This window comes from Trifolium pratense, linkage group LG3 (genome assembly GCF_020283565.1).
Source record: "Trifolium pratense cultivar HEN17-A07 linkage group LG3, ARS_RC_1.1, whole genome shotgun sequence".
Classification (NCBI taxonomy): Eukaryota; Viridiplantae; Streptophyta; class Magnoliopsida; order Fabales; family Fabaceae; genus Trifolium; species Trifolium pratense.
Genome location: NC_060061.1, coordinates 37,337,389 through 37,364,062, shown reverse-complemented (window position 1 = coordinate 37,364,062; position 26,674 = coordinate 37,337,389). Strand labels below are relative to the sequence as shown.

The 26,674-nt window shown below is 33.1% G+C and overlaps 3 protein-coding genes across 3 annotated transcripts; all 3 read left to right on the top strand.

Moving 5' to 3' along the window:
• The first annotated feature begins 31 nt into the window (after nucleotides 1–31).
• On the top strand, nucleotides 32–9,608 carry LOC123916439 (kinesin-like protein KIN-4C). The gene is made up of 27 exons (XM_045967898.1): nucleotides 32–520; nucleotides 669–815; nucleotides 920–1,072; nucleotides 1,163–1,407; nucleotides 1,542–1,681; nucleotides 1,838–1,962; nucleotides 2,303–2,339; nucleotides 2,416–2,507; nucleotides 2,608–2,724; nucleotides 2,805–2,918; nucleotides 3,031–3,114; nucleotides 3,203–3,368; nucleotides 3,869–3,969; nucleotides 4,068–4,166; nucleotides 4,249–4,356; nucleotides 4,428–4,544; nucleotides 4,760–4,840; nucleotides 5,069–5,140; nucleotides 5,217–5,310; nucleotides 5,394–5,425; nucleotides 6,039–6,124; nucleotides 6,823–6,894; nucleotides 7,012–7,239; nucleotides 7,435–7,579; nucleotides 7,712–7,804; nucleotides 7,923–8,411; nucleotides 8,791–9,608. Exons 1-27 carry the CDS (start codon nucleotides 401–403, stop codon nucleotides 9,223–9,225), a joined length of 3,792 nt encoding a protein of 1,263 aa, XP_045823854.1. The 5' UTR covers nucleotides 32–400; the 3' UTR covers nucleotides 9,226–9,608.
• Nucleotides 9,609–16,126: 6,518 nt separating this feature from the next.
• LOC123917317 (peptide methionine sulfoxide reductase-like) lies at nucleotides 16,127–17,956 on the top strand. Its single transcript, XM_045969009.1, has 2 exons — nucleotides 16,127–16,519; nucleotides 17,432–17,956. Exons 1-2 carry the CDS (start codon nucleotides 16,187–16,189, stop codon nucleotides 17,681–17,683), a joined length of 585 nt encoding a protein of 194 aa, XP_045824965.1. The 5' UTR covers nucleotides 16,127–16,186; the 3' UTR covers nucleotides 17,684–17,956.
• Nucleotides 17,957–20,502: 2,546 nt separating this feature from the next.
• Nucleotides 20,503–25,878, top strand: LOC123915695 (kinesin-like protein KIN-4C). The gene is made up of 11 exons (XM_045966899.1): nucleotides 20,503–20,829; nucleotides 21,280–21,393; nucleotides 21,483–21,599; nucleotides 21,698–21,778; nucleotides 21,968–22,039; nucleotides 22,157–22,250; nucleotides 22,354–22,385; nucleotides 22,819–22,892; nucleotides 24,485–24,689; nucleotides 24,816–25,241; nucleotides 25,434–25,878. Exons 1-11 carry the CDS (start codon nucleotides 20,704–20,706, stop codon nucleotides 25,527–25,529), a joined length of 1,437 nt encoding a protein of 478 aa, XP_045822855.1. The 5' UTR covers nucleotides 20,503–20,703; the 3' UTR covers nucleotides 25,530–25,878.
• The last annotated feature ends 796 nt before the right edge of the window (nucleotides 25,879–26,674 follow it).

Sequence of the window (26,674 nt, the reverse complement as noted above, 5' to 3'; positions counted from 1 at the left end):
TGGAATGGAATCTAATCTTATTGTTTAGATTGGAGATAATTACTATACCATTATTAGCATTACCCACTCCACGTGCAATGTGCGTGATGATGATGATGATCATATTCCGTATTTGAATTACACACGAAGCGCCTTTTTCTCCCATACAGTTGAATACAAACCTCACACGTTCGTTCATTCTCATTCCAAATTCCCGTTACTCAAATATCCATTTCCAAATACGTTAACCCCTTTCGTTTCCTTCTCTTCTCTCTCCATCGCTACGCATATTTTCCGACGCTCATCTCACACAATTCAATTCACCAGCTCGATTCAAAGATCTATCACCAATGTTGCATTGAATTTTGCATTCAATTTGGGGTTTTAGGGTTTCCATGTCAATTTGAGTAGTTAATCATAGATGGAGAATACAGATACCACACAAAGCGTGCGAGTTGCCGTTAACATTCGCCCTCTGATCACGTCAGAGCTTCTTCTTGGTTGTACCGATTGCATTTCTGTTGTTCCCGGCGAACCTCAGGTACTATATTCTTATCATTTATTTATTTTTGTCGATTTTAATGTTTAAGATTGTTTATGTTTGAATTTCATAAATTACTACTTTTTAGGTTCATTGAATAATTAATGTATCTGACGTAGAAAAATTGATGCATTGTTGTGTTTGATAGGTGCAAATTGGGTCGCATTCGTTCACCTATGATTATGTATATGGTAGCACGGGACAACCTTCATCTGCAATTTTCGATGATTGTGTAGCCCCGCTCGTTGATGCACTCTTCAATGGCTATAATGCCACGGTTCTTGCTTATGGTCAGGTATAATTATTTGATGAGAAACTTATTTTGTATAATATATTTATTCATTTTAATCTAGTATTATTGTGAATTGAAATTGAGTGTTTTGCCTCTCATTTTGTAAGACTGGCTCCGGGAAAACATACACTATGGGAACCAATTATAATGGAGAGGAAAGTTGTGGTGGAATTATACCAAAGGTTATGGAAACCATATTCACAAGAGTTGAGACTATGAAGAGTTCTACAGAGTTTTTGATTAGAGTGTCATTTATTGAGGTGAGCAACAATGTCATTGGTTAATGAATTTTTCCGAAATCATATATCGAGATCAAAATTTTAAGACTTGAGGTGCTAAAAAATTGACAGATATTCAAGGAAGAGGTTTATGATTTGCTTGATCCCAATAATTCTAAAGGAGAGGTAACATCTACTGCAAAGGTCACTCTGCCCAACAGAGTTCCTATACAAATCAGAGAAACAATAAATGGAGGAATAACAATTGCTGGTGTGGCCGAGCCCGAAGTTAAATCAAAAGAAGAAATGGCATCGTATCTCTCAAGTGGTTCTATGTCACGTGCCACTGGGAGTACTAACATGAATAGTCAATCGAGGTAAATTGTTACAGAAAAAACCTGATTTTTTGGATTTTGTGGCAAACTTTTGATACTGACTTAATATGTATAAAAAAATTGATGGCATGTGAATTTATAGTTTGTTAATTGTTTGTTTCATATGCTTTGACTAGTCGTTCACATGCTATATTTACAATCACTATGGAGCAAAAGAAGGGGGATGATATATTATGTGCCAAATTTCATTTAGTGGACCTAGCTGGTTCTGAACGTGCAAAACGAACTGGTGCAGATGGCATGCGTTTAAAAGAAGGTATTTATCTTTGTTAATGATACAACATAATTACAGGGTTAGGAATAAAATGGTCATAGTTTAAATGAGTCAATTAATAATGCCCTTTTTGCTTCTAGCTAAGTTCTTTGTAGGGCTACTTCTCTGTTGTTTAATAATCAATTATTCATGGATTAGGAATTCATATCAACAAAGGTTTATTGGCTCTTGGAAATGTGATTAGTGCTTTGGGAGATGAAAAAAAGCGAAAAGAAGGAGGCCATGTGCCATACCGGGATAGCAAATTAACACGACTATTGCAGGTTTGTGCGAGTTTTGTTTAACACAAGCTGTGTTCTTAAAGGCTTATACGCAATAGGTTATCTTTCCCACTATATGGATAATTCTTTAAACAATGTGAGATATAATGGACAAAAAAGCGCATAATATTAAAGTTTATTCATGAGTTCATGCATTGTTGAAGTTTGCCTTGTCATTCTGTTTGACATATAAATACCATCAAAACAAGAGCCACATGGCTAGAATGTATTACTATTACAGCCATGTGATACTAAAAAGCTTTAATTATACTATTTTGTATAAAATCTCGACTACATGAACTAATATCTCATAATGACATTTACCTGGGTGATGTATATGTAGGATTCTCTTGGTGGAAACAGCAAAACAGTGATGATAGGTATGATGAGAGAGTTGTGATATTTTGCTACATTCTATCATTACATGTATTTTCTTAATTGTTGGGTTTGTGACAGCATGTGTTAGTCCTGCTGACTCAAATGCTGAAGAGACATTGAACACTTTAAAATATTCAAACCGTGCTCGTAACATTCAGAACAAGGCAACTGTAAGTGTTGCATTAACTTTGTCATCTTACTCTTCTCTGTGAAGTGCAGGGCTGCTTGTCAGTTTATTTTTGTTGTTCATTTTGAATTTTCTTGTTTCAGATTAATCGTGATCCAGTGGCTGCTCAAGTGCAGACAATGCGGAATCAAATTGAACAGTTGCAAGCTGAGCTTCTATTTTATAGAGGTGATACAAGTGGACCATTAGAAGAGCTTCAGGTACTTCCTCATTTTAGAAAGTGTCAGAAGTGTTTATATGCTTTTAATGGCCTTTGATTTTGTCTTCTTGAATTTTTCAGATTCTTAAACACAAAATATCCTTACTTGAAGCAAGTAATGCAGAACTAAAGCAGGAGCTTAAAAGACAACAAGTAACTTCTGAGAGTTTAGTACAACGTGCTCTCGATGCCCAGGTATTCTTTTGATTCTTTGTGTTTTCTATCCTCGGCTATAATAAATGCTAAGTTCCTTGTGTTTTTATTTCAAGTGCTTGGGTCTCATTTCAGCTATTGAAAATATTTTTAGGTTGAAAGAGACCAACTGATTCTTAAAATAGAATCGGTTCGAAATGGTAAATCATGGGATGAGGTTGACTCAAATTCAAATCAGGTTTGACAGCGTTTAGTCCTCGTTAATGTGTGGTTACAATTATCAGAAATTGATGCATGACTGAAACATGATACACACTGATTTTTAGGAATATGATCTAGTGAAATCTTATGTGTCAAAAATCCAAGTTCTGGAAAGGGAATTGCTATGCTTGAAAGCTCCGAAATCCACGAGTTCTAGTCATTTTGTTGATTGTGCTGATTCTGATGATGAGTTTTCATCTGATTGTGATGCAAAAGCCGTGGACTTACCAGGTAATTCATCGGAAAGTTTGATTTATTGAAATATTGTGTCATAGTTATTTTGAGATAATCACAACTCTTCATTGAGTAATATCAATGTCTGTGGTTGTTGCTAAAAATATTGCTCTTGATTTGTTTGGTTGAAAAAGGTCCAACCATTAAATGTTTAGGATGACTTCATGTGTTCTAAAAGATACTGCTGCAACATTTGAAATTCTTAAAAAACGGTAACTTGATGTTAGAAAACTTCTATGTCGGGTTTAGGGAATTGTTGAAGTCATTGTGGCCTATTGTAGGTAGTCTTACCTCTTGAATTTCCAAGAGACTAATCTCACCATTTATGTGACCTCCTAGTCACATGCCAACCATTTCAACTGTTTCACCAAGACTTCCCTTCAAACATTTGGACTTGTTAATACTTGTTTTCATTTATATTTTCCTCGGTTGTAAATTGGCATTTTGTCCGAAATAGCAATGGGTTTTTTCTTTTAACATTTATAATTTGGTTACAGATGATATGGAAGATGATGAAAAGGAGCTAGAACACTCATCTCTTCAAGAAAAGTTGGATAGAGAGCTCAAAGAATTGGACAAGAAACTTGAACAAAAGGAGGTAAGAGTTTCTTTCATCTAGTTGTACTGTATTTAATGTTTTGTGGGGGATATGATTATCTTTCTGACATGTTTCTACTGTTTTTTCTCTGGTTGAAGGCTGAAATGAAGCTGTACAGTAATTCTGATACGTCAGTTATCAGGCATCATTATGAAAAGAAACTCCTTGAGATGGAACACGAAAAAAAAACTTTGCAGGTAATAGGTCTGTGATATGATCTCTAAGTTCTCATACATTTTAAAAGCTAGTGTAATAACGTCTTCTGTATATTGTTGATAGAAAGAAATTGAGGACCTTAAGTTCAATCTCACAAATATTTCATCCACATCTGACGACGGTGCTCAAAAGCTAAATTCTCTTGAAAAGTTGAATTCTCTTGAAGCACAGGTGATCTGTTATTTGAAATGTGTTAGCGCTGAATGGCCACTCAATGCCATAAACTAATATTTTCTTTTTAGGTATCTGAACTTAAGAAAAAACAAGAAGCTCAGGCTCAACTCTTGAAACAAAAACAAAAGAGCGACGAGGCTACGAAAGAACTTCAAGATGAGATCCATAGAATTAAAGCCCAAAAGGTGCAATTATCTGTGGCACTTTATATTTTCGGAGTTGAACTTTTTATAGCTTGTTTGGATTTGAGTTGAATTGGTCATTCTTGCCTCTCAATGCCAATTTGTTATGATTTTACAAAGCTCTAATACGTAGCATCTCTCTGACCGTGCGGTGACACTGCAGAACCGGTCATTTCCTAAATCCTTTTGGGGTGTTACTCATGTTTTATTTTCTTTAGGTTCAACTTCAACATAAGATTAAACAGGAATCCGAACAATTTCGGTTATGGAAAATTTCACGTGAAAAAGAAGTTCTCCAGGTAAATGCATAAGGGGAGGCTTCCCTTGACCTCTTTAATAACAAATGAATTACTCCCTCCAGCCTTAATTATAAGAAAATATTCACTTTTCAGATTCATTGAATAGCTGATGTATTTGGCTTATTCAATGAATTTGAAAATGGAATGTTTGCTTATAATTAAGGTCAGATGGAGTAGTTATTGATGATGATAACAAGTCTTCTGATGCATATTTTGTTTCATAACCAGCTTAAGAAAGAAGGCAGAAGGAATGAATACGAGATGCATAAGTTGCTAGCCTTGAATCAGAGACAAAAGATGGTGAATTGATTTAAATTACTTGCTGTTGTGGTCTGTTTTCTGCTGCTCATCCCACTTTATTATATGTTTATCGCAGGTATTGCAAAGAAAGACGGAAGAAGCTTCATTGGCTACAAAAAGGCTGAAAGAACTTCTGGAGTCTCGAAGGGCTTCATCACGGGAAAATATGGGTTAGGATAATTATTGGTTTATGTACTATTTTTCCTATTCTGTGAGCTTACTAATAACTGGCAGTTTATTGTTTTATACACAGGTGTTGGAGGTGGGAGTGGTCCCGGAGTTCAGGTACTGGTAACCTTATGATGATATTTTAAATTGTTAGGGGGATAAATTGTTTATTAAACATTGATGTACATTATACCCCACTTCTTGGTATACTGATTATCTATGATGCCTAGGTACGGGTACGGTACCCGGTACGGGTGCGGGTGCGGGTACCGGTACGGAATACGCCATTTTTAAAAAATCTAAAGTACGGGTACGTTAATATAGAATATGAAAAGAATTATTTTTTGAGTGAATTAGTACTATTGTAGTTGTAAAAACATAAGTTGAGAAAAAAATTCAATTATAATAAAAAGTAGTATATTATTATTCATATTTTAATCATGTGTTTAATCACACTTCTACGACGGTTTACTCTTTTTATCCACCGCCTCCACTATTTTCATCAAAAGCAAGAGAGATAATTTAAATATAATAAAAAATTAATTTTTTAATAACGAGTACCGTACGCGTACCCAGTACCGGTGCGTACCCGGTACGGGTACTTCACCATTTTAGGAGCACCGATGCTTCAAAGCTGATTATATTATGAATCATAGTTGTGTGAATGCTTATAAGTATCATGTCTTTGTTTTGGTATCTTCTACTTCACATAAATTTTTCTTTTTGAAAGGCATTGATGAAGGCAATTGAGCAGGAGCTTGAAGTCATTGTCCGAGTGCATGAAGTACGTTCAGAGTATGAACGTCAAATCCAAGAGTATGTGTCCTTTACACATTCTAAAATTCGGTAGATTGGTGTTTTACTAAATTTATGAGTGTAAGTTTGGATTTTGAAGGCTAGGATGTTGGAAACCCTGTGCCTTTTATATCATTAAGAACCTGCAAACCTAGGTTATATTATTATATTCACCTTTTTAAGTAGGCACCAAGTATGTATTAGCCAATTGGACATATTTATTTGACCCTTTTTGTATGCCAAATTTGGTTGTTATACCTTCTCCATACAAGTCTAGCAAAAGATGAGAAACCTAGACTGATTATTTACTGATTATTTTCTTGGCTTACAAGTCGCTAAGTGTGTGTGTTTGGACAGAGTAACTGTAAGTTCTTGGGAATTTATAATTCTAGACAATTTAAATGGTTTAATTGAATTCCATTAGTTTATAAATTTCTAGGGGTTGATGTAATCAACACTGGATTGAATGGATTAGCACGTAGTTTATAGTTTTCAACTTGCAAAAAGTCCTTGTAAGTTAAGTGTTCATAGAGAAGTTAAATGTGTGTCGCTAAAAAATTTACACCTAAATGTGATTTTCAACTTGTACCGAAAGTTATTGTTCAGAAATCCATATTGTAAGTTCTTGTGGTGAAATTTTCGTTAATTTTTTACAATGAAAGGTAGAACATAATATTTTTATTTTTTATTTTTCACGTGGTCATTGTTTTTTATTTAAGGAGGGCTAAAATGGCTGAGGAGATGACCAGGTTAAAGGGAGAAGCAGGGTTGATGAGGCAAAATAATACCAGGTGAAATGCTTTTGAATTACTTTTTTTTTTTTTTTTACTTCAATAACTGTACAATGTAATTTCAGGGTTTTCTTTGACAATCTATGTTTGACAAACTTTGTCTGGTTGCTAATGTAGTGATTGCCCCATATCAATGTCTCCTAGTGCAAGAAATTCTAGGGTTTTAGCCCTTGAAAACATGCTTTCAACTTCTTCCGCAACTCTAGTATCTATGGCATCCCAGTTGTCAGAGGCAGAAGAGTCGGAACGGGTTTTCGGTGGAAAAGGACGTTGGAACCAAGTCCGGTCCCTCGGCGAAGCCAAGAATTTGATGAATTATTTGTTCAATATAGCATCTTCCTCTAGGTATTAACTTATCTGCATGTGTTCATGATTTCAACTTACACCTTTTAAATTTATTTATTTTTTGGTAGAGGCACCTTTTTAATTTAACTGGAGTCTAAATGCGGCATGTATTAAATTACAAGCAATTAAAATATGTTTCCTTTGTGATGATATGATTGACATTCCCCTTTGACAATTTTCTTTTTATAATCTCAGATGTTCATTGCGAGATAAAGAAGTAATTTGCAGAGAGAAAGACATGGAAATAAGGGATCTAAAAGAAAAATTAGTAAGGCAAAGCTACTCACTTCGACAGTTGGAAATGATAAATGTTGAGCTTAACCATAAGCAGAAATTGCAGGTTTGTGTGTTTACCTGTATAGCATCATTCAGATTATTATGTATTCTACCTAATTTTGCACTTTGATCCCTCACCTCTTTAGTATTTTGTTCTTAAAAAGACTTTTCCCACATCTCTTGAACTATGTGGCAGAGTGCAGCTTTAAAAAGTTACTCAGAATATCCGGAGAATTCAGAATATTCCGACTTGAATGTTGGAGGTCACAATTCTGACTCGCCCAAGCAGGTAGATCTCACATATTAGTATTACTAGATCTCCTACAACTATGTTTGCTTAGGTTTTTATCTCTGCAGTAATGAACATATGCTATCATTTAATTCACTGCTGCTTGTTTTACCTTTAGGAACTGCACCAGTCTACCCTTCTACATGAAGACATGGATATATCTGATGAGACAGAATCCGATGATTATGATATGGAGGAAACAGATGATGAGTGGAAAGAATCGGGAAAAGTAAGGGTTGGGAAAAGAAAATCTAAAAGCAGGCATTCAGAAGATATCAAAGACAATTTGAGTAATAAACTTGGAGCTGCACACGGGGAAGCTGCCTCAGACATTTGTTGTTCTTGTAGCGAAAGCTCAATGTGCAAGACAGCAGAATGCATGTGCAAAGGTATGGGGAATAGTTGTGGGAGCTCTTGCAGTTGCCTAGCAACCGAGTGTGATAACAGAGGATCAATCTTAAACGAGTCACATGAGCCAATACAATCTGGATTACTACTTGTTGCTCAAGGCGCAGAGTTACTTCAGGGAGCACTGGCAGATAGGCCCACCGAGGAAAACAATGATCAAGCCCCCAGAAAACCTCTCTCTGACATCGGAAATAAACAGGTGCATGTTACTCATTACTCAACATCCTCTAAAAGTTAAAACTTCTTTTACATTTAAAGAGTTTAATAATTATAAATTAAGTAAATAGATTTTGAACTAGTACAGTATTGACTTAAATGCATTTTAATATTTTTTTTTTATCAAAATTTATTTATACTGTGTTAAGATGATTATGGCTAAATATACTTAAACATTTTTATTTTTATAAAATCGACTTACATCATGTATTAATATGTCAAAACAAGGTTTTACTAATAGCACCCTAAGGAATTTATTAAGAGATCAATGTATAGAAACATTTTATTTCAATGCTTTACTAGCTATTTTCAATAGTTTGTTATTTCAATGGACTTATTTATGACAGTATACTATGTTGCAGGTAAAATCTAATGTCAATGGTAATCAGAAAAAGAAATTGCATACAGCCACTATAATTCTTGTTCCACATCTATCACAACCTACCTTGCAATCAGAGAATTCCAATGTCCCCAAACCCAAGAAACAAATTAACAACAACGGCGTCAATGAACCAAATGCCGCTGTCAAAATACCACAAAAATTGCCCACATCTAAACCGGAATATGCCGCCTCTGCCCCCAAGGCGGAGCGTAATTTTGTGGAACCAGACTCACCTGCGAAAGTAACAAGGCATGTACGAAGGAAATCATCATCAAATCTTGGCGTGCCATTATGGGACAGGAATACTACTGGTAAATCTGATGAATCTGTTAGTAAGGAGCCTGAAATTTTTGAAGATAGAAGAAGGTCGCGGCAGAAAAGAACACAAGAGGAAAAAGAAAACAACAGACGTTGATTAATGTTCATTTGTTACTCTTTTCGGTGACTTGTGTATACTCAAAAGGCCATAGGGAGATAGTTTATTTTTTAGGAATTTGATCTTCCTTTGTCTGCAGCAGACAAACAGTGACATATATGAATTGCTTTGATATTTTGGGTTCTTATGCATTGTTTGTTTAAACATTTGTGCTCAAAAACTCAAAAAGGTTTCAGATGAAAGACAGTAGAAGCAGTTTTAGATATTTTATATCATGTTTGAATCAGCTGGGGTATGTCAATGCTCAGCCTCTATGCTGAAGTGGGAGATATACTTTCTGCTAAGCTGCAATATTTTTCACTGTAAATAAAGATGAAAACTCTGTATAGTCTTCCTTTATTTTTTTTAGATATGTTTTGCCATTTTTCTTTATCAGAAGGAATATCATTCAATATTTGCATATAGTTTAATGAAATTTAAATTTGAAGTTCCGGTTTGTTTGTTTTTGTTTTTCTTTGACAAAGTTTCGACGCTATTGTTGCTCATTCAAGTGTGAATTAGAAATTTCATGTTGGATGAAATAGTGAATGTTAAACAACATATATGTGTGATGATATGATGATCCCTGAGCTCCTCATGCGGTGTTTGTCCCACTTGTGTGGTTGTTCAAAGCCTAATGTGATCCTCGAATTCCTCATGAGTGACCAATAGTTGTATCGGAGCCGATGCTTTCATAAAGGGAGACAAACTCCTTTTGTATTGAAAGTCTTTTCCACAACGGTGGTCAGATGGTGTGTCTCGTAGATAGTGTTAATTGTTGTAGTACAATTGTATGTGAATGAAAAAACTTTCATTTGAGGGAGAACATGTCCATAAGAATGCACAAACTCTCACATGAGGGGGAGATTGTTGGTATTTTAAGTGTGAGTAAGAGTCTCACATTGGATGTAAAAGTGAATGTTGAACGATATATATGAGACGACCCATATACATAATGCAGCTGTCGAATACAACAAGTGTGGTTGAAACTTTAAATTGAGAGAAGAGGAGAGAATAAGAGACTTTTTTTTTATGTTAGACATCGTTAGTGAATTTTTCACCATAGCTTTTGTGAGATTAATCATTATCGATAATAGTAGCTATTTCGGTGGTAGAACTTCGATAACACGATCTTGTAAAAAAAAAACACTCCAATAATATGACAGTAGAAAAGGAAGGTAAGAAAATAGAAAATGAAATTTTTTATTTTATTAATGGAGTCATGTGAATCTATAAGTGACTTTTTAATAGCTACTAAATCAAAATAAAATCAACGGATATTAAGGAGTGTAACTTTTTAAAAGTTACGCCGGTGTAATTTGATCATTCCTCAAAATTAACGGTTTGCGTATTTTTTTATCTGTCGTTAATCTTTATATGTCGCAATAACATATCAAATGATTTTGGATTTGTCTGAAATTTTACACAAATGATCTATATGATATAAACGTTCACTCCAACGGTGGATTTTATAAATTTATATCGATTAAAACAATATTGAGAGGTGTAATATTTGGTGTTAAACTAGTTGGTGTAATTTGATCCTGACTCATATATATATATATATATATATATATATATATATATATATATATATATATATATATATATATATATATATATATATATATATATATATATATATATATATATACCCACAATATATCTTGTAAAGAATAATATTACTCTCATTTTTTCATGTATTAAATATGACTCTTTAAATCATGCATGTTATGTGATAATGAATATTATATATGATATGATTGAAATATAAAGTAATTGTATTGTAAATTTTGACCCCTATTATTTTATTTTTACGGAACCCCTACATTTATGTATCTATTATTAATTAAAAAACTTATTATATTTGAATAATTGCATAAAATTTTATAATATTGTATTATTTTATCAAAATATAATTACTTATATGTTATCTCTCACATTTCCTTAAAAAAAATGTTATCTCTCACATATTTTCATCAATTCTTTAGTATACGATATGATGCCATAAGCAAAAATTCACTTTTAGAATAATTGAATAATTGATACACTTGATCTATAATTTAGACCGAATATTGAACCTTTTGAAATCACAAGTGTCAAAAATTGTTACTCCTCTGATTATTAACATGTGTTGTTATTAAAAAAATTAAGTGTCTCGCTGAATACTCAAACATATCATATTGTATTTATTACTTATGCAATTTTAAAAAGATTGATGCTCTTTGTCAAATGATAAAGACGTGCGAGTTTAAATCGTGTAAATTCGTTTTGACCTGAGATTTTACTCAGAACTATTATAACTTTGATTTAACATAAAAGTCATACCTAAAAATATATAATCGATAAAATTTATGATTTAAAATGATATTTTGACAATCTTGATTCCTACTATCACATGTTGGAAAAAAATGTGACAATAATAAATTAATAACATACACACCGTAAGAGCACTCACATCCATACCATCCGAATTGGTTGCTTAAATGGACCCCACCTATTTTTTATTAATACTTTTTAACTTGTTAAAATACTCAAGTATTTTTTTCTAAATATTAATATCACTCATCGAAAAATCTAAACTGAGTCCCACAATATATCTCAATTTATATATTAATTATTTTTTAATTATATTTTCGACCAAAACCTTGAGCATGTCAGCTATGATGCTCTGGCACAATGAAATAAATGTTGCCTCAACCATCAGCTTTTTACACGACTATGACCATCATAAAGTCGCGTTAAATTTTCAAAAACCAAGAATAGTCACCTTAATCTTGTCAATGTCCAATGTGACCGATAGCAATGTGAGCTTTGACGTGCCAATGAGAAAAATAAAGGGAAAAAAAATAAAGATAAGGATGTAACAAACTTAAAATAACAACAAAAAAGGGAAAAATAAAGGGTGTAACATTGTAACACTAATTATAACACTAATCTTTGTGTTTCTACTTCTGTATAAGAACAATAAAGAAATAGAGAAAAAAAAAACACAAAGAAAAAAAAACCAATCATGATTTTTACCTTCTAAAAGATTGATACAAACACCAGAAGTTAATGGATTGAAGAAATAAATTGAAGAAGAAGAAAGAAAAGAAAAATAAATGGAAGTTAAAATTAATGAGAAGTTGTTTTCTACGTACTGACTTACTTACTGACTTTAACAGTTACCATCAGATACATCAGATAATGGGTTTTTTCTACTAACTTTTAAACAAAGACACAAAGTAACATGAATTCAATGATGTGTCAAAATATGAAAAGGGGCAAATTGGTAATCTCATTTGTATCTTCTTTTCTAATATAGGTAGATGAACACTGCATCAAGACGAAACAACAATACTTCACACTAAGATAGTAGAATAAAATACACCACACTAGGACAAGAATTCATAACAAACAACGTTGCACTAAAATGGCAAAATAATAAAATAAATATGAAAGAAACAATAAATATATGTGGAAGTCGCACTTATTTAACTAAAATAGAAATAAAAAATGATTTGGAAGTGTGATTTTAGGTCTAAATTGACCATAAATCACCATTCATCGATATATCAAGAAGAAAACCTAGAAAAGAAAAGTTTTTATTATTCAATATTTCACTTATATTTTAACAATATTTTATAACAAATTTTTAAATATTTTATTTTTTAAAAAATAAAAATATAATTGGGAACTTAAATATCAAGTAATTAAACACTATGCTATCGACGAGAAATACTTAGTTGGGCACAATTACAAATTTTAGGTGTTAGGCACACACACAATAATAAAAAAAATAAAAAGAGAAATGGATAAAATGATGTGACTAAATTACTCTCTCTGGTCCTTAATATAAGAAAACTTTCACTTTTTATATACATTGAAACATTGATGTATCTAGACCTGTCAGTCTAGATACATCAATATTTCAATGTATATAAAAAGTTGAAGTTTTCTTATATTAAGAATCGAAAGAAATATTTTTGTATTAATTTTATTTATTTATTTATTTATTTATTTATGTGAGTGTGTCTAAATATATGTGCTAAATTTTCTCTCTTGTAACCAATATATATATATATATATATATATATCTGTGTGTGTGTGTGCGCGCGCGCTAAATAAGCTGCGCAAGTAACACTTTCTCAGAGCATCTCCAATAAGAGTATCTAAGAGAGTTTCATAGACCAATGATATAGTACCTTATTTTTTTTATCATTGGAGTTCCATGACGTGGCAGATAGGGTATCAAAATTGATGATACCGGTACCTTAAATAAGGTACCGTATCATCAATTTAATGTTATTATTAATTTTCATATATGTCAAAATATTACCGTTGACATTCAATGACCATTTTTTTTTCTTTTTTTACTATAGGAAGGTTTTATTTTTTTGTTGCCTTTCATTTCATAAGTTTTCATTCATTTTTTATTTGGTTTGTTCTCAAGTCATATTTTTTTTTTCCTATCAAATGAATCCTAATATATATAATAATAAAAATTAATTATTATATTTTTCATTATATATTTCTCGTCATATTTATGCATTTTTCACCATTTTTTATTTATTGTCATGTATTTCTCATTATTTAATTATTAATTTATTTATCTACGTATTTATTAAATTAAATTATTTTTATTTTTATTTAGACAAAATAAAAAATAAATATAAAAGAGACCACTTATTATTAATGTATGATACTCAAAAAGTGGTATTACCATTGAAGCAAAATATGAATAAGTTGCATAAATATTACATGACATTATAATAACCACTTATTATTAATGTATGATACCAAAGTGATATCACCATTGAAGATGCTCTCATTATTGACATGTGACCCATATATATTAATTAAACACTATACTATTGACATGTGACCCATATATATCAAACTGTAGGTAGACATTTGACCCATATATATTTTAACTTTTGTTTATATCGAACAAATACGTGTTGCTTTTGGTTCTATTTAACTAAAAAGTGACATTTTATTCCAAAATATTAATTAATTCAGTGCATCAATATCCAAAATAGATCGGTAAAATGTTAATAGCCTCAAGCCATATACGACAAGAGACAAACAATGAACCCAACCAATATTATCAGCCTAATTGACTTTTAAACAATTAAAATTCTTAGGCAAGTAATAATTCAATCCAATCTTAATATAAATATGGCTTAATTAGTAAAATGATCCCTTAAAGATATTTTTGGTTTCAGATTGGTCCCTTAAAGAAAAAAAGGTCTGAATAGGTCCCTTAAAGACATCTCTGTTAATCAGTTTGGTCCCTAAAAAAAGGTCCGAATAGGACCAAACTGATTAACGGAGATGTCTTTAAGGGACCTATTCGGACATTTTTTTTAAGGGACCTATTCAGACCTTTTTTTCTTTAAGGGACTAATATGAAACCAAAAATATCTTTAAGGGACCATTTTACTAATTAAGCCTATAAATATCCATGGAAGATAGCGCGTATTAGGGATGAGTGAGACAAGGGGCAGTTAGTTTGGGGAGCAGGTTGTGAAGAGAGTGGGAGACGGATCAGATACTTTTCTCTGAACCGATCCCTGGGTGGATGAGATTCCTTTGTGTCGGCGGTTTGGGCACCTGTTTAAATTGACAGAGACCAAATCGCGTACGGTAGCAGAGATGTTTCCGTTAGGGTGGGGTGAGGGTGGCTAGGCGTGGGAGTGGCGGGTGCAGTTGAGGGCATGGGAGGAGGAGATGTTGGGGGACTGTCAGTCTTTACTTCTTAACATTTTCTTGCAGGCTCATTCTATTGATAGGTGGCAGTGACGCCCTGATCTTGTCACAGGTTACTCTGTTAGAGGACCATATCAGCTTCTTACTTCTCATGTTTCGGTTACTATGGATGATGCGGATAACCTCATTTGGCACTCTCAGGTTTCTTTGAAGGTTTCCATTTCCGCGTGGCGTTTATTGCGTGACAGGTTGCCCACAAAGGACAATCTGGTTACTCGAGGTGTTTTATCTTCTACGGCTCACTCTTGCGTTTTTTGATGTGGAGAGGCCGAGTCAGTCCATCACTTATTCATCTCCTGCAGTACTGTGGTTTCTCTTTGGGATTTAGTGCGCTCGTGGATTGGTATTCCTTTGGTGGATTTCACTACTCCGCGTGACCATTTTGTTCAGTTTGCATCTTCAGCAGGTGGCTCTCGTGCACGTCGATCGTTCAGCAGGCGGCTCTCGTGCGCGTCGATCATTTTTACAGCTCATTTGGCTTGCTTGCGTTTGAGTTGTATGGACGGAGAAATCATCGATTGTTCACATGATCAGTAGACACGCCCCATATTTTGTTGGACAAGATCAAGCTATTCTCTTTTAGGTGGTTGAAGTCGACGAGTGTTATGTTAGCTTATAACTACCATAGCTGGTGGTCTAGTCATATGTTTTGTGTAGGCTTTGTATGATTTGTATTTGATTTTGTTTCTATGACTCTTTGTAAACTTTTGTAGTCTATCCTGGTACGTCTTGTGCTGGGGAGACTGTTGTGGTAATATATCTCATTTTAGCTTGTTAAAAAAAAAACTCAATAACTGCTTGCAGCCGTCCGATCAAAATTAAATGGTCGAAATAAAAACTGCGTATAACCGTCCGATTAAAAGTAAACAATTAAAATTAAAACCATAAAAAATAATTAAATAAAATCAAATTAATCAAAACATTGTAATTACATTTCAGCGACTAAGATCATCTACATCATGAATGCAGTAAAATAGACATCTAAATCCTAATATGCAGTCCACAAATTTTAGCTCAACAAAAATACCATAATTGCTAGTGTCGGACCTCAGGACCGAGGTTCAAACTCCGGCCATTCCATTTTATTTGTGTGAGTTTGTCATTTCCTCGGGACCGGGTTCGAAATTCTAATATCTATATATCTAATTAACTAACACGTAAAACACCTCAGTGTGACACAAATCTACTGGTACTATTATAAACTACGATGGCTTCAAGTGAAGGCGGCGACGGGAAACACAACCCAGCGTTTGACCCGGATTTGGATATTCCGGACAATCCGGATCACGAGTTTGCTGAATTCGGTGCGGGTTGTTTCTGGAGTGTGGAACTGGCTTATCAACGAATTGTGGGAGTTGTGAAAACTGAGGTTGGATATACACAAGGTCATACACCAGATCCTAACTATAAATTGGTCTGCACCGGAACTACCAACCATGTTGAAGTGGTTCGGGTTCAATTTGATCCCAAAGTTTGTTCCTACACAGATCTCTTAACTCGGTTTTGGTCAAAACATGACCCTACTACCCTCAATCGCCAGGTAACTAACTTACTCCACTCATCTTCAATTTTCAAAACATGAATGATAATCTCAATATTTCACTATAATATTTTGTAATTATTCATTATCCTGCTAAGATTACAATGAAGCATGGACAAAGACACTGATATCGGACATGGAGACTCGAGACTCACAATAATAATTTGAGAAAATGATATAATCAAGTGTAACTCTAAGCGTCAATGACACCGACACAGGACACGACTAATCTGAGGAGTATATGTGCTTCATAGGCTAAGAATATTGTTTTTGTTTCACCCATAAATTTTGAGCAAGCTTATACACTCATCTAAAACTTATAAATCATGTATATGCCTTTATGATTTATCAGCAAATGGATTTGTCTAGATATTAAAATAATTTGATCTCAAACAGCATACATGGATTTTAATTTGAAGTTAAGCAGAAAATGTACTTTTTCTAACGCAAGTACTTTTGTTAGATTTTTATATCCAGTCTATAATTTATCTTAGGCTTAACTACACATTTGATCTTTTACGTTTATTTTAGGTTTCAATTTGGTCTCTTACGTTTAAAAAGTATCAATTTAGTCTTTTATGTTTCCACCATTTGCATTAGTCGGTCTTTTCCGTCAGTTTTTCCACTAACACCCGTTTGAACCGTACACATGTTCAAGTGTTCACATGTCTGTCCACATATGCAAACCGTCTGCCACATGTGACAAAACTGACGGAAAAGACTAACTAATGCAAACGGCGGAAACGTAAGGGACCAAATGTGTAGTCTAGCCTTTATCTTATAAAACTGACTTATAAAGTGAGCTGTGTCGTGGAGCCTTATTTTTAATCTATGTGAAATTTAGCTTAAAACATTAAACATGTCATGTACTTGGTTTAGTTGAAAATTCACTTTATATATATGTATTGTCAGGGAGGTGATGTGGGTGCACAATATAGATCAGGAATATACTATTACAATGAAACTCAAGCTCGTTTAGCTCAAGAATCAAAAGAAGCTAAACAGTTGGAATATAAGGGTAAGATTGTAACTGAAATACTTCCAGCAAAAAGATTTTATAGAGCAGAGGAATATCATCAGCAATATTTGGAGAAGGGTGGAGGCCAAGGACCCGGTCAGTCTGCAGAAAAGGGCTGCACTGATCCCATAAGGTGCTATGGTTGATGATGACTTGCTCCAACTTCATCCTATATATTGGCTTTTATCAGCCATTTATTATGATTGCCAATAAGTGATCATATTAGACACATTCTGCAATCTGGATGAAAATTATTTCCAAATTGATGTTTGAACTATTGATGTTTTTATGTTGTTGTGGTTAAGGTTAACGTTTGAAAAGTTTATATTTGAATAAAATGTTATTAAGTTATATAATCTATGCATGAAACTCTTGGTCACACATAAAAGTTTATATTTGAATCATATGTTATTAAGTTATATAATCTATGCATGAAACTCTTGGTCACACATGAATTGTTTCTGCGAGATATAAACATTGGCATCAAATCTAGATTCTAATAGTACTAAGTCAACGGTCGTTTTGGTTTTGAACTATTGCTAGAGTTCTTGAATTAACCGATATTATATAAACATCCTTAAATGTTTCGTTCATCAGTCAATTTAATCTTCAAATGTGTTTTTAATTAGTTAGTTTGATTGTCTAATATTTCTTCTATTAATCAAATTTGTCCATCAAATTATCAACCAAAGCAATGGATAGAGTAATCAACACTATGTTCCTTTTTTTTTTTTGAAATATAAGAGGGTCTAATCCCATTTCTATGCTCCTTTGTTTGGAAGCAATCTACTTGTTTGGACTTTGGAATTGATTACTTCAATGGAAGTTGGATGAAACAGAGAAAGAGCAGAGAGTGATTTGTTTTTTTTTTTTTGGTATTTTTATGAGTTGGGATCCTCTCCATTTTCTATTTTTTCCATTTCTTTCATTACCAAAGTTTTTAAATGTTTTGGGGTGTATAAAAGATATTTGGACTCACTTAATTGTCACACTTTTGTATTTATATTCTCAAAACTATATAATAATAGAGGAAATGGAAAGAATGAGAAATGGAAAGAATCCTAACTCAATTTTTATAGGGGGGATGCGGAAGAAATCACAATAAAATATGTGAGGAAGTTAAAGGTTTCTTAAGGGGATCAACAATGGGTAAAGATGCAGATGATATAATAGGAAATGTTCGTGTTGTTCAAGTATGGAAGCAAATGATTCATTTGAGATATTGTTATTTTTGTATTTTAGATAAGGATGAGTTGATAACTATAAAGTTGTGCATGAGTTTCCATGGAATTTGGATTCTCTACATTTAAAAAATCTTACATTCATCTAAATTTAGTTTATTTTTTAGATCAATTTTATCATTTTTCTCATAACATATTTGCACTAAATATAAGTTTACTAGTCGGAGGACCTGTGCAAACAACTTGTTTATATGATTCAATAAGCAAATACAGTAATTTATTTTAATAAAACATTAACAAATGTTAATTAACATAATACAACCATTGCATAAAGGAAAATATAATGAGAAAATTGTCCTTAGATTTAAAATATAAAGTATGATCCAGAAGATTATTTAAGATAGAGCTCTAACTTAAAAACATAACCAACTACAACACATGAAACAATTTTTTTTTTTGCATAAGATAATTATTGATGTTGATCGATGATAACAACATTCAAGAATTTAGGTGGATCTGACACAGTGAACCAAAGTCTTGATTCAGGCTGTATGTTAGCATTGTTGACAAATGCAAATTATTATGTAGATTTGTACCACTCATTCATATTCCTTGCAAGTGTCTTGATGGTGCAATTGATTGAAATATTTCAATTATGTAGAACCATAAGAATGGGAACAAGATTTCCTGCTGTCAAGTTTTCACGTTGTTTTTAATCAGGACCGTCCGATTTATTATTAATGGTTGAGATTGATTTGTACTGATTTTATTAAGATGCAATATGAACCGACCGATCTAAAATAAATGGTTGAGATCTAAAACTGCGTGTAACTTTGTGATTTGTCAACAACAGAGAATCTTGATCCATAAGAATGTGGTCTTGTTGTGGTCTCAAACACGTCATATCAATTCTTATAGGGAAATGCTGGACAGTGACAACATTAAAAATTAAGATTGAAATTCATCTAACCCACTTGGGGTTGGTCGAGTGGTGTTGGCTTGGGCCCTTGGAGTATGCTCCTCTCAAGGTCTCAGGTTCGATTCTCACTGGTGCCAATTTCGGTGGGCTAAGTCCATACAGAGCAAAAAAATCTCTGGCTTTAAATGGGGCCCCCGCAAGTGGGCGGTGGGATTGGTCCCCTTGGATTAGTCGGTCCTAAGGCCGGATACCAAGTTTTCAAAAAAAAAAGATTGAAATTCATCTAAGCAGAAATAACTTATATGTTATAATCCACTAAAAAAAGAGGTAAAAATTTGATTTCTAAGTCTAGATTTTTGTCACTTTTATCTTTACATTTTGAAATTTAAAAATTCGTATTTAATTCTTCCGATTTTAAAAAATAAAAAATTGTAAATTTGGGCATGTCCCCCCTTAAAAAAAAATTACATTAAATTATTGTTAAAAAACTTTTTATAGTATTCTAAGCATGCCTGGAAAATATTATTAAAAAATTTAACATTTTAAGGATAATTTTTTTTATAAGCGAAGAACATCTAGACATCAGGAAATAAAGTAGGGTTCGCCTCCATCATATGCATGTATCTACATTTTAAGATAATAAAACAATTTCTAAAATTTGAGAAATAATAGAGGGACTAAAATTAACTACATAAATTTTTATTTACAGGGATTAAAAATAAAATTTGATAATTTTATATGACCAAAATCATATTTAACCATTATTGTTATACTAAAATAAAATAATAAATTGTTTTTACAGAAATTAATTAAATTTAAAACAATTTTTTTTTATCACAACAAAAGAAGAAGAAAAAATTGAATCAACCAGAGTTCCCTCCACATAGAGTTTCAATTAGCGATACACGCGTGTCACCTGATGATTGGTTTTCTACTTGCTTCAAACAACAGATGAACGTTATATAGCCGTTTCAAAATTCGATCCAATTTGTGGCACATTTTGGAAGCCATTGAAAACCAGTTAGTTCCATTTCAATTTCAAAACCTCTCTTCTCTCTTCACAATCATGAAGAAGACGACTCGCCGATCCAAACAATCGAGTCCGATCGATTCCTCACCTTCCGACGCAACCGAAAAGCAACAATATGAAGAGAGGATTCGTGAACTTGAACGAGAAAACAAAGCGTATCAGGTCACTGTTGTTTCCGATCTGAATCATGTTCATAGATTTTCATTTCTAACAATTTTTACTGAATCGTTTTGAATTTTTGAAATTGAATCAGTTAATCTAGGGATTTGGAATTCGATACTGAGATTTGTAATTTCAAAATGTTGTTGACTTAAGTATGTTTTGATTTAGTTTAAATGATTAATTTTAATTTCTAACAAGTTTATTTAGCTTAATGACGTGTTTTCGTACAGTTTCGTAATAGAGATTAATTTTATTGAGCTTAAGGTTTGTTAGATTTTGTATTGAAGGTTTTGAATTTTGAAACGGAATAACTGAATCTAGGGATTTGGATAGTGATATTGTTAGTTTCAAAACTTTGTAAACTTAAGTGTTGAATTAATATAAATGAACAGTTTAGCGTAAGAAATAGTAGAAGAGGAAGTTATTTATCGGTGTGGTGTAATTTGGCAGGCGGAGATTGTGGAATTGAAGAAACAAAATGGGAATGATTCTTCAGCTTCTAATGACGGAGTTGAGAAGCTTAAGAAAGATTATCTTCAGAAGCTGAATTTGCTTGAAGACCAGGTAAAGATTAGTATGCATTGGTAGAGTGAAAAATGTTATGGACCTTATCCTAAGACTGTGATCCGTGTTTTAATGCTGCGCTGATGCAGGTAACGGAATTGAAGAAAAAACTGGGATCTCAGTCCCATTTTTCAACTCATAGGAAAAGAGCGGATGAATCAACTATGCAATTGCAGAATGAGATTCAGAATTTGAAGGCTCAGAAGGTGAAATTGCTTATGTTAATGTACTATTTTCTTAGTGCCGCTTTAGTTCTTGCCAATCTAATTTAGCTTTCGGTATCAACTTTTGTGTTTACATATAGGTTCAACTGCAATGTAAGATCAAGTTAGAGTCTGTGCGGTTCAGATTATGCAAGGCCTTACTTGAAAAGGAAGTTCTTCAGGTATGTTTTTAACATTCTCTTGCATCTGATATTTGATGATTGACATTTGGATTATCACCAATGGTGTAACAGTGCTCAAGTATCTTATTTGTATAATTTGATTTAGTCGTTGTACTTGTATCTAGCATATATCCCTTTGCATTAGTATTAGTATGTTTATCTCAAGGAAATCTGTTTCTGTATAACCAGCTTAAGAAGGAGGGAAGAAGGAATGAAATCAAGGCTCACAGTTTGCTGACTTCTAATGAGATGCTTAAAATGGTTCGTTTGTCGAATCTTACTCAAAACTTTTTATGATTTTTTTAATCTCTCATGGTTCTGGCTATTCACTTGTTACTTTTTTACATGTTGCTTTTCTCTCGTTTTTTCATACATCAGGTATTGCAACGGAAGACGGAGGAAGCTTCTGCTGCTATCAAGCGTCTAAGAGATATGATAGCAACACGAAAAGCTATATTAAATCGTTCATCTGGTTAGAAGATCTGAATACATGTTTGGTTTGAATTTTAATTTAACTCGTGTTTGACCCGTTACATTCATTCATTTCCTTTCTTTCTTTGCTGTTTCTCATGTAGGTGGCAAAAATAAAAACAGTCAAGTAATTCAGGTAATTTTCCATATATTGTAATTGTCAGATTGCATGTATAGATCAAACAACATACAATTTGATGTTATTTAAGTTCAATAGGCAGTCACTTCGTTAGTTTTCCTGTCACTTGCTTAAGATTTTTTATAAATAGTTCCTTAGTTGTGCTGAATGATGATATTTTACACCTTTTTTCCTTTCCACTTCTGCTGAACATTGGTCATAGATCTTTTACTAGGACATGTTAAGGTTTGTGGCCCATATTCGAGAACATGTACAATGACGATCATGATAATGATCCTGATATTATATTGGAGATTTGTACGGTTTAAGACTTTAAGCTCTGATGTAAATGTATATTGCATGAGTTTGATTCATGTTTTGTAGCCGTAGCCTGATTTATATGTTATTGTTGGCCGAACATATTAAAATGTATAAACAATGACTGGTGCAGGATGCTGAGCATGAACTTGAAGCCACAACTCAGTTGCACAAGTTATGTTCTCAATATGAATCCAAAATCGAAAAGTAAGTCTCATGTCACTCCTATATTCCCTTCTTTGCCTTATACTTATAGTCAGCCTATATAGGCCTTTAAAAGGTTCAACTCTGTTGTTCAGTTATATTTTTTATTGACTTTCTTCACTTGTAAATTGTAATGCATATCTCTGAGTTTTGTAGCAGTGAACTGTATATTTTTTTATTGTTAAATGCTATTTTCTGATAGTAACTGTGTCTGTGTGTACTTGTATGTTTCATTTTCTACAATGTTTTCTCTAATTTATGTTGGGGTGGGAATATGTACTTTGAGACACTTTCTGAACTATTAGTAACATCACAGGTTTTTAAAGGCTGGGCAGTGGAGAAACTTATTTTATTGTTTTAATTGTTTGAACTTTGAAATTCAAAGGTTAGCATAATAATTGTGATAGATTTTGAGATGATTTTATTACACTGGAGTTTGTATACATTTTGATTTGAACCGGCAATAACATTGAATTATATACACTCTCAGCAACTCTGTTAGAGACTAGATTATAGGTGTCACTTTATTTATCTTTAAGTTTATAATAATGTGGCTCTATTTTCCTCAAATGTTTGAGGTATGAGTAGCTTGCACGGTTAGTTTTTCATGCAACTAATTTGAAATTAAATTCGATTGGTGTGGGAAAGAAACTTACATAAGAGGGTATTAGTGGCCCAATAATCACCAGCAAAACCATAATTTCAACATAAATAGCCAAATATTTTACCATGAATCAAAAGCATCAACACTGGTTCCATAATACATCAGTAATTGGAAGTTTTCTAAATATATGATTTGCAAATCATATTTTTCATGTCTTGTTTTTTGATCATTCCTGTATTTACTGATATGCATAGACAGTACTATAACTTGATAACTTCCCTTTATTCTGAGAGCATCCAAAATTTAATTTGATATGTGCCTACAAGAGTATCTCGTCAGCATGATTTTGTGAATTGCATATTAATTTAAGGGTCTTCTATTCTAACTAACGGCTTGTATGGTTCAGTATGACTGAAGAAATTTCACAGCTGAAAGAAGAAATTGAGATGCAATTCACAATGTGGCTCCATAATACATCAGTACTATGTAGATTATAGGTGTCACTTTATTTATCTTTAAGTTTATAATAATGTGGCTCTATTTTCCTCAAATGTTTGAGGTATGAGTAGCTTGCACGGTTAGTTTTTCATGCAACTAATTTGAAATTAAATTCGATTGGTGTGGGAAAGAAACTTACATAAGAGGGTATTAGTGGCCCAATAATCACCAGCAAAACCATAATTTCAACATAAATAGCCAAATATTTTACCATGAATCAAAAGCATCAACACTGGTTCCATAATACATCAGTAATTGGAAGTTTTCTAAATATATGATTTGCAAATCATATTTTTCATGTCTTGTTTTTTGATCATTCCTGTATTTACTGATATGCATAGACAGTACTATAACTTGATAACTTCCCTTTATTCTGAGAGCATCCAAAATTTAATTTGATATGTGCCTACAAGAGTATCTCGTCAGCATGATTTTGTGAATTGCATATTAATTTAAGGGTCTTCTATTCTAACTAACGGCTTGTATGGTTCAGTATGACTGAAGAAATTTCACAGCTGAAAGAAGAAATTGAGATGCAAAGGCAGGAAAACTCTAAGTCACAGGAAGAAGACCTGGACAGCCCAGAGAAGGATTTTGATGATATTCAAGATTTAAAGGAACAAGTAAACAACCTTAGTTGTCTACTTAAAGAATTACAATTGCAGAAGCAGAAACACGATTCCAGGGATAAGAATCAGGTTTGGGCCATTGCCATCAAAATTAGAACTACATTAGTAATTTATTATGGAAAAATATATTAATTTTAGAAGTACAAATAAAGTAGGTTGCTAATTCCTTAAATTGTGGCATATGCTAATCCGCAGGTCCCAGTTCGTCCTCTTATTTCTGAAGAAAGCAATGTCAAGACAAAAATGAATACCCCTGAAATGAGCAGCAGTTCGAATGAAAATAGTGTTAGGAGGGAGAGAGCAGGTGAAGGGCTTTGCTGTTCTTGCGGTAAGAGGTCCCTGTGCAAAACTACAAAGTGCAAATGCCGATCTGCTGGTGGGAGTTGCGGGCCATCATGTGGCTGCACGCGTTCTAAGTGCACAAATAGGGAATTAGACACCCTGCCAGAAAATGAATCATCAAAAGCAGAGAATTCAGAATGCTCTACGAACAAGGATGGAAGTGTGATCGCTTCTGAAGGCGCCAAACTACTACAGAGTGCACTTGTTGAAAAACCTGCCACTCGCAGAGACAACCAACCCCCTAAAAAGAAGCCATTATGTGACATCCAGAACTCACTGGTATTCTCCATCCCAAAACTATAATCTTAGTCATCAAAAAAATCCTATATTGCATTTGGCACCTATTTTTAATTTTAATGACTTTGCTGAGATTTGCCTATACTCATAAAACCAGGATAATAAAGCTTACATTTGGTTTATGCTGCAGTTTTCCCAACCTGCTTTTTAATCCACAAAACAATTTGATTGCAGGGTAATTTGGATGCTCAAAAGCAAGGAAGGAAAAAGAATGTTCGGAAGCCGGTAATTCAACTTGTTACCAAGGATCCAATGTCCTCAACTCCATAAAAGTAACAGAAGTGTGAAACATACGAAATTGGAACTCAGAAAAAAAAACCAATGAGATTGGACCAGGTGAAGAAACCAGCCAGTAAAGAGTAATTCTTGCTACTACCATTAGTGAAGCAGCTGATTTTCGTCATTTAAAAAGTCCAATAGAAAGTTAACTGTTTGATTAACTTGTCAATTTCACACCCAGTCTTCTTTTCTGGGGACAATACAAAGAACAGGAATCATTTAATTTGTTATTCCTGGTTTTTGAAAATTCATAATGATGCTGAACTGTTGTTGAGTGCAATTTACATCGTTAATTTGGGTCACTTGTTTAATATTATGACAGTGTGGTTTCTGAATTAAAGATGGTCACAATAAATTTTTTAATTTTTTACATAATTAATAGTAAATTCTGTTTCTCAAACATTATAATTTTTATGTCGTGTTAGTAGGATTAGAGAGCTTAAATTTGGGATTTGCTCTCTACCCTTAAGCATGTTAATACCAAGAAAAAAAATCCCTATGTAGTCATGAGTTTGATCTATCACCAATGCATATATGGAAGAATAATTGTTGGGAGAAATTGGCTCTTTAAGTGGACTCCATTATTTAGAAGGATTAGTTTCTGACTAACAACACCTATCAACCAAAAAATAACGAAGAAGGTACGAGAATGCCAAACACCTTTTCTTGACTTTTTCCCTTGATAATAGTAACTTACTAGTACCTTGTCTTGGCTTGCATTACATTTGTTTGAAATACTGTCAAGAAATTGGTTATACTTAAGCTTTTTACCAAATTTTATCTAACATTGTCTCTCTATTCTAAATATGGAATTTGGTATCTATGTTTGAATCTACCACGAGAGGATTATATTCATCATGTCACCAATAAAATCCATAGGGTTCTACAATTTAAAAAATCTACAATTTTATTGGTGAAAATGATGAACATAACCCCTTCATATAATCATAAATGGATAGAGTTGGTGCTTCAAACACAATCTACTACGAGCTGAAGCCATAGTCGTATAAGGAGTCTCTATAAAAAATAATATTAAGATGAATGATCTCCTGAAAAGTACTTGTGTTGAACCTCGCATAATATTTGATTCGCATAGATAAAAGAGTAATTGAAAATGGAAGTTGCAAAATAGAAGA

Bases quoted from the DNA above. Each gene is read 5' to 3' on its own strand.
- LOC123916439 (XM_045967898.1), top strand. From the start codon at position 401: ATGGAGAATACAGATACCACACAAAGCGTGCGAGTTGCCGTTAACATT. The intron at 816-919 runs GTATAATTATTT...TCATTTTGTAAG, and splicing joins CGGTTCTTGCTTATGGTCAG to ACTGGCTCCGGGAAAACATA. The intron at 2,340-2,415 runs GTATGATGAGAG...GGTTTGTGACAG, and splicing joins CAGCAAAACAGTGATGATAG to CATGTGTTAGTCCTGCTGAC.
- LOC123917317 (XM_045969009.1), top strand. From the start codon at position 16,187: ATGGCTTCAAGTGAAGGCGGCGACGGGAAACACAACCCAGCGTTTGAC. The intron at 16,520-17,431 runs GTAACTAACTTA...ATGTATTGTCAG, and splicing joins CTACTACCCTCAATCGCCAG to GGAGGTGATGTGGGTGCACA.
- LOC123915695 (XM_045966899.1), top strand. From the start codon at position 20,704: ATGAAGAAGACGACTCGCCGATCCAAACAATCGAGTCCGATCGATTCC. The intron at 22,251-22,353 runs GTTAGAAGATCT...TTTCTCATGTAG, and splicing joins TATATTAAATCGTTCATCTG to GTGGCAAAAATAAAAACAGT. The intron at 25,242-25,433 runs GTATTCTCCATC...ATTTGATTGCAG, and splicing joins GTGACATCCAGAACTCACTG to GGTAATTTGGATGCTCAAAA.